Source organism: Trachurus trachurus, assembly GCF_905171665.1.
Source record: "Trachurus trachurus genome assembly, chromosome: 15".
In the NCBI taxonomy this organism is placed as follows: Eukaryota; Metazoa; Chordata; class Actinopteri; order Carangiformes; family Carangidae; genus Trachurus; species Trachurus trachurus.
This window is the reverse complement of record NC_139906.1, coordinates 3307273-3320000: the sequence shown is the minus strand read 5'-3', so window position 1 is coordinate 3320000 and position 12728 is coordinate 3307273. Positions and strand designations below refer to the sequence as shown.

The window sequence follows — 12728 nt, the reverse complement described above, 5'->3', positions numbered from 1 at the left end:
CGACGCCGCTCACAATGACTTCCTTTGTGTTGTGTTTGGGCCTTCCAACGACTTAACAACATTGTGATATCATGTGGTTAAATATACATCTATATATGTGTGTGTGTGTGTGTGTGTGTGTGTACGACACATCTTTGTGGAGCAAATCGCCGTATCATTACATTAGAGAAGTATTTAACCTCTGTCAAACTCACTGATGTCACTCAGTTCATCAATAGCTTCAGGCAAATTAGATAAAACACATGATTGTAAAAAAAAAAAAAGGACATTCCTCTTTTTCCGGTTGTTCAGATTCATTAAACGCACAAACGACTGCACACAAAATGTAATATATGAATTTATATATTACATTTCTGCACATGACGTATGTCTTCAAATGCAATAAAATAAAAGCACAAATGTTAAAACTATATATGAATCCTATTGGAAATTGGACACACATGTTGAGGCCACTCAAAATTAATCATATAAACATCTAGATTTGCATTATTTTTTACAATTCTAACATAAAGATCCATGTATGTTTTGTTTTAATAGACTTGATTACTGATTTTTGAATTTAAAATACTGTATAATGATATTTTATATGTGATTTACGTATACTATATCTATCATTTATAATATATACATGCATATATAATTTTTGTGGTAGATTTTATAAGTCATATTATGGTCTGATATGATGAGATAAGATACAATTTATTAACTTTATTGATCCAGTTATGTAGCAGTGGACATCAAATGGCACAATGCATGATAACACAACAAACAGAACAAGCTAAACAAAGTATAAAAACGTGTATATACTATATAAGAACAACATACATGTAGTATGTGCTTAAACGACTATTTCATGTATGTTACAGTATATTTCCTGTTTCTAGAGAATACAGTAGTTGAATTTGAATTTAAATGTTTATTTCAAATATGCAAAAACAGAAATGTATAAATTAAAACAAAGGAAATTACAACAAAGACACGGCAGATAAAATATTCAAACAATATGCAAACAAAATATACAAAACAAGTAAAGTTGCATACTTGAAAAAGGAGTGAGAGGAACATTACACACACACACACACACACACCTGTGACTGCAGTGTCTATATGATTCTCCACAGGCGAGAACGTCTCACACTGCTACAGAGCAGGAACATGCCAACTTTACACACACACACACACACACACACACACACAGACACACACAGGACCATATGCTGCAGCTCTGTAGAGCGTCACAACCAGTGCGTGAAGCGGTGCCAGAGGTCCTCCCTCTGATCTGACCCGACTCCGTTGATCATCACCGTCCGGATGGATTAAAGGGACATTGTGTAACTTCTCCTGTTATCTATTCACGAAAATCGATTATTTTGTTCAAAAGTCTGTTTTTCATTAACCAGTAATCCCCCCCCATCAACAAAGTGAAGTGTTCCTTTCAGCTCTGAATGAGCCGTTCATATCATTCATATCTCCATGGAGCGGGTAAGCTCGGTGCTGCTGCCATGTGGTGTCGCCATGTTTTTACGTTCAGTGGCAGCGTGACGGTAGGAAACCACGGAAACTCAGCGGAGACTCCGGAGCTGCACTGCAAAAACTCAAAATCTTTCCAAGAATATTTGTCTTATTTCTTGTCAAAATGTCTCATTTCTAGTCAAAACTAATCTCTTTCCACTTAAAATAAGACTCATCACCTAAAAATGAACTTGTTTGAAAAATCTGCCAGTGAAAGCAAGTTTTTTGTGCTTGTAATAAGAAAGAAAAACTCGCTCCACTATCAGATTTTTCTACCTATTTCAAGTGAAAATCTGCTTGAAAGAAGTAAAAAGTGTCTAAAAACAAGCTGCTTTTTAATGTGATGAGTCTTATTTTAAGTAGAATGAGATTTGTTTTGACTAGAAATAAGACAAATATTCTGGGAAAGATTTTGTGTTTTTGCAGTGTGTCGGTTCAGGTGGAGGTGGCGTCTGTGAAAAGTCACCGCGGTAACGCAGTGAGGAGGAATGGAGCGTTACACTGATGCTGCATTCACCTGCAGTCGGGCAGACGGCCGTCGCTAACAAACCAGACGTCATTTTAGTCACGGAAGTCCAGAGAAAGACGGTAAAACGTGGGTCAGGTAAACAACCTGCCTTACATAGAGGCTTGTTTATGCCGTTACGTGCAGCGGCTGTCGTCCGTCTGCCGTCTGCCCAATTTCAGGTGAATGCAACATGAAATATACGATTGAGTTGCTTGAGATATACAACCGCAACGCTAGATGGGAGGAATTCCTACACAATGTACCTTTAAAAAAACACACACTTGTTGGATTTCACCTGCTCAAAATACTTAAGATTTTACTTTTATATAGCCTACCACATAGAAAAATACTTTTATTTTGAGCACAACTTCACCTTTATGATCCAACAGTTATTTTTTTCCTCTTTAACCTACTTTATTCACATATTCGGCCCAAAACTACACACAAAAATATAATGTAAAGTAGTATAAACTGATTTCACTCCTTTTTTCTGTGAAAAATGACAAAAAAAGACGAATATATTGAGAAAAAATGTTTTGACGCCATCTCATCCTTGTAAATATTTTTGGAATATGAAATTAAAAACCTTTTATTATTTGGCTCATAAAAAGTAAAACTCAGACGTCATCAGTTTTATCTCTGCAGCTTCACCTGCTGTTTGGATTATTATACTGTATTATTATTATTACGACCTTTAACATTTCATCATTCTGGGTCTGTTGATTCTCCTCAGCGTTGTGGAGTGATTTATTATTTGTTATTTGCCGCTGAGTAATAATGACGAGTCTCTAATTAAGAAGTGTTATTTTAGGGCAGGTGTGTGTGTGTGTGTGTGTGTGTGTGTGTGTGTGTGTGTGTGTGTGTGTGTGTGTGTGTGTGTGTGTGTGTGTGTGTGTGTGTGTGTGTGTGTGTGTGTGTGTGTGTCAGATAGAAGTGCAGAGCGACAGATAAACAGCAGCACTGGTGAAACTCCCGTCCCCGACGCCCAGCATGAGTCTCAGAGGGGACGAATTATTTTCACCCAGCCACACCTCGCTGTAACACACACACACACACACAGCTCGAGTGTCAAACAGCACGTTCATTATCTAGTGTGAGGTTTGGTGTTCACTCCAGAGACACACACACACACACACACACACAGGGGTTTACAGAGTGTTACGACACCTCAGGAACACCCTGGTCCTGCCCCGTTTCTAATTTTCACCTCAACACGCCTCGTTGGCACGATCATTCGAGGTCAGTTTCCCCAAAATAGAAGAAAAAAATTAAATAAAACAATCAGCAGGAAATTCAAAACTTTAAAATTAGAATCACTGATCGTCTTGGTCGTATCCCTCCGCCACACAAACTAGTCCCTGCAATTGTGACCTTTGGCGTCCGATCATCAACTTCTAATCAGTTCATCATTGAGTCTGAGTGAAGGTTTACAGCAAATTTGTAAAAGTTTCCTCATTGTGTTACAGAGAAGCTGCATGCGTTCACAAGGTCATGCTAGAAATAAGGTCCAGGTTGTAAAAAAAAACAGCAATTCCCCTTTAAGGAACCAATCCATGTCAACTTGTCCTGACGGGGCGTGGCTAAATCTTTTTCTCGCCACCAACACCCATGATGATTTACAATGAGCACAATCAGCCAATAGCTACTGGTGACAACACAGCAGAACAATCCTGCCTAGGAGCTATCCATGGTTACTTAACCAAAAGTCTCTTGAAATAGGAAACAAAGAGGTGAACTATGGACTGTGGAAGCTTGAATGGCCAAAATACAGAAGTTATCATGACGTAAACCATGTTGCGGTGTAAAAAAAAAAAAGGCCGTTGATTCGGTGGAAACCCGGCTTAACGGGCGGGGGCTGCGGGGGTATACTTTACGGCCCAGATCAGGACGTCAGCTGTTAAAACCCTCCCGTTGTCGGACACGACATGAAACTACTCCAGTTAGCTCAGTCATGTCATAACTCAGATATCCGCTGGAGAAAATATTTTTTCATGGACCGTTTATTGAGTCACTGCAGTCACTCAAAAAACGGTCCATGAAAAAATATTTTATTATTATTTTATTTAAATATTTACTTTAATAACTCATGAGTTAATAACTCATGAGTTATTAACTCATGAGTTATTAACTCATGAGTTATTAAAGTTAAACAGGTAGCTAACCGTTAGCCCAGCTAATTTATGATAACCATGACTAATTACAAAAATGTGCACACAGAAATAGTAATGTTTGTCCAGTCATTGGTTTTATAAACTTTACAAACATCAGATTAGTCTAAACGGTGATATAGTGAAATATAGGAGCGAAACTCTCGTCCGTCACTATTGTTCTCATGCTGGTTTTCTACCCGGAAGTAGTTGTAAACAACAAGGCGATTCGTCCTATTTCACCTCTGCGTTGCTAACTAACTGTTTGATTTTTTTTTGTCTGGTCTGGTCTCCATAGTTACGATGAGTGCGTCGGCCCCGGTTCGGCTCAGATCTACCTTCCTACGGACGACCCGCCTCCTTACTCCCTATTGGACCCCTGTCACCAGAGGGGGGCGGAGCCAGGAGAGGAGCCCCGCCCCCCCGACCCGTCGTTGTCGTCGTCCGGCGGCACCGACTGGTTCCCGCCAACCCACCACCACTACGCCATGGAGCACCAGCACATCGCGTCCATCGCCTTCCCGCTGGACGCCGCGCCGCCGTACGACTCGGTTCTGGCCGAGCAGGACCGGCCCCTCCCCCTCCCCCTCCCCCTCGCACCATGTGACCTTTATAAACACCAGTCGGAGCAGACGGGTGATGTCGGCGGCGGTGGCGGTGGAGGAAGCAGCAGTGGTGGCTGCGGCCCCCAGCAGCCCGGGGCTAGCCACATCCTGTAGGACACAGTGACACAAGGAACAAAATGGCTGCCAGGACGTACGCCAAACGAAACACACACACACACACAGACAGACACACACACACATCGGAGACTGAACGTCGTGGACCGACTCCAGCTCCAACCTGCAGTTTGTTTTCTGGACTAAACACAAACTCTCAAACTGTCGAAGCCGAGTTGGACGTTTTACGGCAGCGGTGGCGGCGGTTTCAGTGTCACTTGGTTCTGACTGTTGTTGATCCGTCTTTTTTTTGTTTTCAAGAGATACGCCAACATTTTTTTTTTCGTGTCTTGCCTCACTCCCGAGTCCATGACCAGCAGATAGACACCATCCTTTCGACTGTGCGTGCAGTAACAAGGGAGCTACGGGCAGAGCTGGCGCACCGCTAATTAGCTTAGCTCAAACACTGGAAGTGTATGGGTAGTGTTAGCCTGCCTCCACCTAAAGTCATCAGAGAAACTCTTCAGCAACTCTAAACGGAAACCGGCGGGCCGATCTTCGTCTCAGGGCTGACAAAACTCTCCGGTAAGGCATCTTGAGCTGTCAAATGCTACATCGAGGGTAGGTTAGCTTCCTATTTCAAAGTAAAAGCACAAATTCTATCGTCATGGTTTTCTGTATGTAAAGGGCAACGGGTGTTTTATTTTGTGAAAGTAACCGGAAGTGCGTTGGTCACAACGGCTAGCTTGAGTAGCGCTGAATTCGTCCGAACAAAATTGTAAACAGTTGGTATTTAGACAAATTAACGACACTCTGCTGATCTAAACGGCTACTTTCTCACCTAAACATGTTTGAAATGTGGATAAAGCGATATATTTACAGAGTTTAGAGCTAAAATGAAATCAGCTTCTGACTGCTGATTTCGGCTCAGGTAAGAGGCAGGCTAACGCTACCCATACACTTCCAGCGTTTGAGCTAAGCTAATTACGGGCGACTAGGTAGGAGGCAGGCTAACACTACCCATACACTTCCAGCGTTTGAGCTAAGCTAATTAGCGGTGCGCCAGCTCTGCCCGTATCTCCCTTGTTACTGCACGCACAGTCGAAAGGATGGTGTTGATCTGCTGGTCATGGACTCGAGAGTGAGGCAAGACACGAAGAAAAAAGATGTTGGCATATCCCTTTAGAGTTAGTGACGACACATTTATTCATCATCGTACCGTAGACAGCGGCCGGGGCGACCGTGTAGGAGGAGTGAGAACAATATTTTAGACGTGTTAGTTTAAGGTAAACACAAGCACAGCTCCCCTTCTCTCCTGTTTGAGTTGGTACGATCCTCACCTGTCACCTGTCAGTATGATGTCATGATGAACCTGTGTTAGACGAGTTCGAGCCATTTAACCATCCACTCTTCCTTCCTCCTCCTCCTCCATCCAAACATAAACACAAACTGTTTCCTGTCAAAGGGCTCTGGTTCTGATGTCAGCGCTGCACTTGGACCCAGCAGCAACATGTAGCTCGCCGCCTCTGGACCAACAGAGACGTGACACATCAAACTGTAGAAAACTGTAGAAACGCAGCGTCCGCCAGAGTACGGAAGACCAGGAGGGTCAAATTCATATAAATAATAGCCTAATAATAATCTGATGATACGTAGGCTAAGTGAGACTTCTGTAGAATTCTGACTTTAAGGTTGTGTTGCTTTGTTTGTTTTTGCACAATTGACCCTTTGTTGGCCTTCTGATTGGCCTGCTGTTCCACCAATCGGAGCCCTTCTCCCCATGTCACGTGTTGCGCAGCGTTCTAAGGTTGGACAACCCTGGGATGAAACCCTATGAAACGAGATAGGCAGACAGCAATTTTTTCGCCAAAAACTACTTTATAATTTTTTCAATGTGGTTAAAATGTGATATCTGGAACGTATTCCCGGAGTCATTTTTATCCCATTCCCCAAACCCAAGACATCAATAAAAATACTTAGCCTATATAACATACACCTATATTACTTTAACCTTCAAAGTTATCTAGCAAACGTAACATTACCGCTGCTAATGTCTTTTGAACTTTGTGAAGTTTTACGAGGAGAAACGGAAGATCGGCGGAGATTAAGCCTTAGCTTGTAGCTAACCTTAAGTGTCGTTAACTAGCATCGTTAGCTACTAGCTAGTGAGTGAACAAAACAATGATTTTTCCCCAGTTTTCGGAAAAGTCAGGTAATGCCCGTTCAATCGCTCTTTAGCCACGTCTGTCTATTATCACGGACACCATTTTTCTGATGTATAAGTTCATTCAAAATTTCCTTCCAAGCAATTTAAATCTGCCTAATTTTCAATGGTCTCCAATGGGAGTTAACCCTTCTGTGACCGTTTGTCCAACCTAGCAACAGTAACCGTGGAGGGCGGGACTTAATTGACAAAGGGTCAATTTAAAATATTGTGAATATAAGAACAAAAAGCGCAAAATAAAAATAGAAACTTAACATACAAGAAAATAATAAAACTACCCAAACAGCAATAATGACAGTACTGTCAAAATAAGAGAATAAATGAAAATAAGAAATTGTGTTTTTGTGTTTAATTTAAAGTCAGAATTCAAAAACTCAACCGCAAATTTGACCCTAATCTTCTTCCGTACTGGAGCAATTGGTGCTTGTGTGTTTTGTTTTTTTGTTTGCTTCGGCTGTTATGACCAGATTAATCTGAATAATCTCGTCTTGAGTCACTGCAGACGTTTCCCTCCCCCAAACAAAGGTTAACAGAGAAGTTAACAGGAAGTAGAGTCTTGATCAATCGTCTGTATCAGTGGTTCCAAACCTTTTATGACTTGTGAGTTGTTGTTAATTATATATTTTCCAATTTTTAAAGGAAATCATTCCTCAGGTTGGAAACCACTGGTCTGTTTTCTTGTCTCAGGATATCGTGTGCAAACACCTTAACATCTCATTAAGTTTGTTTTCAAATAAGTCAAAAAAGAAAAAATGAAATCCTTGTCACTGAGAATCAGAAATGTTAAAAAATGAATCAGTTAATTTATTCATTTTATTCAATTTATTCAAACAAACTGACATCCACTGACAGCACGTTAAATTTCCCGATCAAAAACAAAGCTGAGCGATCAAATATCTTAATTGATTCTACAGTGAAAACTGTTTCAATTAATTAATGTTTTCCTGATCAAAGATATTTTAAGGCTTTAAGTGTGAGTACAGGTTGTAGTTCGGTGTCTCGTATTGTGCTAGTCAGTGTTTGTTCACATGCTTTTATTTTGAAGGTTTGTGAGCTAGAAGCGGATGAACTTCCTGTCGCCTGTTCCTGTGTTTTTGACAAAGACACAATATGTTTGTGGTGGGAAAACCTGCGTGAACCTGGAGACACTACGACCTGTAGATGACATCACCTGTTACCGAAGCAGGAAGTCGTCGTCGTCGGAGCGACGGCCGGCGCTTCGGTAACAACTCACTCACGCTGTTTTTTATTTTATTTTGTTTGTGTTGAAGATGTGTTGATGGACGATATGTTTATGGAGGATGTGTGAATATACGACGTGTTGTCGACTAAGGCTGTCAATCTTCCCCCCAAATCAGATTCAAATTTCTAACGCTTCTTATGTTAAATATTCAACATTTGCAACACACTTAAAGGGATAGTTCAACATTTTGGCAAATTGGCCCATTGTCATAATCCCTATAGTCATAGCAGTAGGTTTGTTACCTTTAATTGTCGGTGCAAGCTATTTTTAGAACGGCGGAGCAGAGCCGTGAGCTGCTCAGAGCTACACTACGGAGGCTCATTATGGGATTTCTTGGTTTCCCTCATCAAACTCATCAAATACACAATCCAACAACTCCACAACGCTCTGGTGGACAAGTTGTGACCTGCACATTCACCACGCTATGAGATAATAACACAACGTTACCACACAGAGTTGTTTTAGAGGGAAATACAGAGACTGCTTGATGAAAAACTGTCCCTGAAGGCAACGCGCATCAGCGGTTTTGCATGAATTTCCCTCTAAAACAACTCTGTCTCGTAACGTTGTGTTATTATGGTGAATGTGCAGCTCACAACTTGTCCACCAGAGCGTTGTGGAGTTGTTGGATTGTGTATTTGATGTTCTAAAAACAGCTTGCACCGACAATTAAAGGTAACGAACCTACTGCTATGACTATAGGGATTATGGCAATGGGCCAATTTGACAAAATGTTGAACTATCCCTTTAGAATAATTAGAATTCTGTCTGAATAGTGAAGTTTGACAGCCATAGAGTCGACGTTTCCTCTGAAGTTTCCCTCAGACTGTTAAATCTCCATCTTTGTAACCACAACCTTTAGTTTATTGTTTTCGATTGTTCCCCATCGACCGTCATCTCTGTCATCTACAAACTTTACTTCAGTTTTCTCTCTTGTTTTTTATTTTTCCTTTCCTCCCTCGCTCTTTTCCTCCCGCCAAGATTCAGGGAAACTTTTTATCAGCAAAACAAACACGGACGTCATTTCACCTTCTCCCACTGTTGTTACTATTTCAGGATTAATTGGCTTATGTGAGTAAATTCAGACGAGCCCTCGGCTAATTAGTGAATCATGATGATTCTATTATTAAAATAGATCAGCCATGTAGATTTATTTATCCGGTGTTTGTGATCGTTATTATAAAATTACCCAGATTATAAAAGACCTGCACATTTATATGACACTTAGCATTAGCTCTAGTGTTAGCGTCCTGCAAAAAAACAATTATAAGAAGCAGAATTAGGGTTTTGAATTTGTAAAATATGACTCCAGAGGATCCAGTGATTTCTAAAACATTGTGTTTTCTTGAATAAATAATACAGATAAGATTATAGACGGACACCTCAGACTTCTTTTGCACCTTTTTTCTTTGCTTCTGCCCCAGATTCAAGAGACTCTTGAGTCACTGTACGGTGGCCCTGAAGGTCAAAACACTGCAGCTTCAGGAAACACATGAATATATTAAAAAAAATACATGCTTTTGTTTTTGTAGCTTATCTTTTGTCAAACTGAAAATGAAGATATTTTCTGAATTTTACTGCACATCTTTTTGTTTGCATGTAGTGTGTTGAGCTTCAGGGCCACCGTACATGCACGATAGTTTAAAAAAAGTCAAAGTCAAAAATAAAAACAGAGGATGTTTGGTTTTTAATACAGAGAAAGAGAATCTAAAAACTTCCACACGGCTCTTCTTTGTTGTCAGTGTTGATCATGTGATAAGAAATGATGCGTTCAATGTCTCTAAAGGTTTAATTAGATTAAAGTGAAATGTGCAGATGATGTCAGTGTTATTATAGAAGCTGTTGCACGGGAGGATTTAAAACAAAAAAAAAACTCGTCTTCACGTCTCATCGACTTTGTCTCCAGCTGTAGAGCAGCTCTGTCTATGTAGCTTCATGTATGTTATTAACGTTTCACATGTCGGTCACTTCCTGTTTCCTCCTCGCTCTTTTCTTTCTTCCTTTCTTCCTTCCTTTCTTTCTTGGTCTGTGAAGGCAGCAGACGTCATGTTCATGTATAATATTAGGACGGTGGTTAATAACGTTTCCTTATGTTCTGTATTAGAGGATTTTTGGTAAATATTTTCTTCTGTAGAGAAGAGTGAATAAACCTGAGCTCTTATATCAAACCAGAGAGTGGCTCGTCGTTTTCAACAACTTCCTGTTTCCTGTTCAGTTAAAATAGTTTTTATTTTTATTTTTTCACTATTTCTCACTCAGATCTCACAGGTTTAGTTTTATTTGCACCGATTTATTGGTTTGTATTTTTTATTTTTACTCCTGTAGATTTAAAACGTATGAAGAGGTGAAGCCCAGACTGACCTTATACACAGACATATGCATGCATTTCCATATATAAAATGAAAACAGTAAAAAAAAAAAAAAAAAAGAATTCAACAATATACTGACATTTTATCCTAAGACCAATGCAACAGAGTCTGAAAACATCCCGGTGAAAATCCTTTAACGGGATAGTTCAACATTTTGGCAAATTGGCCCATTGCCATAATCCCTATAGTCATAGCAGTAGGTTCATTACCTTTAATTGTCAGTGCAAGCTGTTTTTAGAACGGCGGAGCAGAGCCGTGAGCTGCTCAGAGCTACGCTACGGAGGCTCATTATGGGATTTCTTGGTTTCCCTCATCAAACTCATCAAATACACAATCCAACAACTCCACAAAGCTCTGGTGGACAAGTTGTGAGCTGCACATTCACCACGCTATGAGATAATAACACAACGTTACCAGACAGAGTTGTTGTAGAGGGAAATTCATGCAAAACCGCTGATGCACGTTGCCTTCAGGGACAGTTTTTCATCAAGCAGTCTCTGTATTTCCCTCTAAAACAACTCTGTCTGGTAACGTTGTGTTATTATCTCATAGCGTGGTAAAACAAACCTACTGACTATAGGGATTATGGCAATGGGTCAATTTGACAAAATGTTGAACTATCCCTTTAAAATGTGTATTGAAGCAAGGACTCTGACGCACCTGATGTTGTTTTTTTTACAACAATTAGAAGCTGAGTCACTTTGACGTTTGACCTCAGACTCACTGTGCTGCACAGTGAACACACCCAGTTACAGTCTGAGCCTCGGAGGAGGAGTCGTGTTATTGAACCGGTCACAGGTGAGTTGATTGGTGGTTTATTTTTGGAACGTGTTCTTCTGGATCGTCTGGATGTGTCAGACACGCACGCACACACACACACACACAGACACACACAGACACACACACACACACAGAGAGACAGACACACACACACCTGCTCTGTTGTGTTAAAACCAAAAACGTCGTCATTTAAAACCTGCTGAAGAAGATGAAGGTCCAGATCTTCATCATCCTGCTCCTGGTCTTGGTGCTCGAAGTCTCCAGCGACTCCACCGACTCACCTGAAGACGCTCAAGGTTCGTTGTCCTGTGTTTGTTCGTTTGTTTTGTTTTGTTTTGTTTTGTTTGTAACACACCTGTGAGTCTCTGACATCACACAACTCTTGTGTCATCGTCGTCTTTCAGTTGTTCCAGAGGACGTTGCTATGGAGGAACTCCTCGGCGACGGCTTCATGGACCCCGGAGCATCGGATTTTAAACGTGAGATTTTAATCACTTTCAGCACAAAACACCTTAAGACTTAAGTTTAAACTGTTAAAAACACTTAAGTTCTCAGTTTATGGTTTTATTTTATCTTATCTTTGTCTAAAGTACTTAAGAAATCACTTATAGTCAGTGAAAACTAAACTAAGCAAAGCTAAAGGAGATAAATAAGGAAAAATAACTCTCTGCCAATGTGCTATTTCCATTAACTAAGGGAACTTTTTAAAGTGCTTCTGTGCAGCTCTCCTCAGGAACTCCCTTAATTTAAAAAGAAAAAGAAAGAAAAAAAGTAGAAAACTTAAGGTGTTTTGTGCAGTCAACTCGTCCTTGAATATTTGAAGAATCATGAAAATAAAAAAAATGTGAATTATCGTGTAATTTTAAAAATATTAAAGTGTTTCTAACTTAAATACTAATGTTTTTGTTGCAGTAGAGGACGAACCCATGGACAGAACCTGAGAGGAGAAAGAAACAGAACCTGTTTCCATCAAGAGATAATCAATCAATCAATCAATCAATCAATGTGTAGTGATAAATACCAATAAATAAATAAATTGATCTCCAGCTGATTTGGTTTTCTTCTCTTTTTAAAAAAAACCGAGTGTGACAGTTTTAAAAATATAACATTAATACAGACACTCTGAAACAAAAAAAGGATATAACTGATAGGCTATTGTACATTATAAAGTAATAAAATTCACATCAATAATCACAATATTTAGTCTGTGTCTCTTTGTCTTTCAACAGGATTATGTAGATAAATACTGAGCCGAACTGGACCAAACTTTGTGTGGATGTTGGATT

At 40.0% G+C, this 12728-nt stretch overlaps 1 protein-coding gene across 1 annotated transcript in view; it reads left to right on the top strand.

Annotated features, from left to right (window-relative positions):
- bean1 (brain expressed, associated with NEDD4, 1) overlaps positions 1 to 4886 on the top strand; it is a gene marked incomplete at both ends in the record, with an annotated part of 47962 nt that extends 43076 nt beyond the window's left edge. The window contains one exon of the mRNA XM_083988767.1: positions 4466 to 4886. Within this exon, the coding sequence (XP_083844893.1) occupies positions 4466 to 4886 (421 nt within the window). The remainder of the gene's footprint in view (positions 1 to 4465) is intronic.
- Positions 4887 to 12728: the final 7842 nt, after the last annotated feature.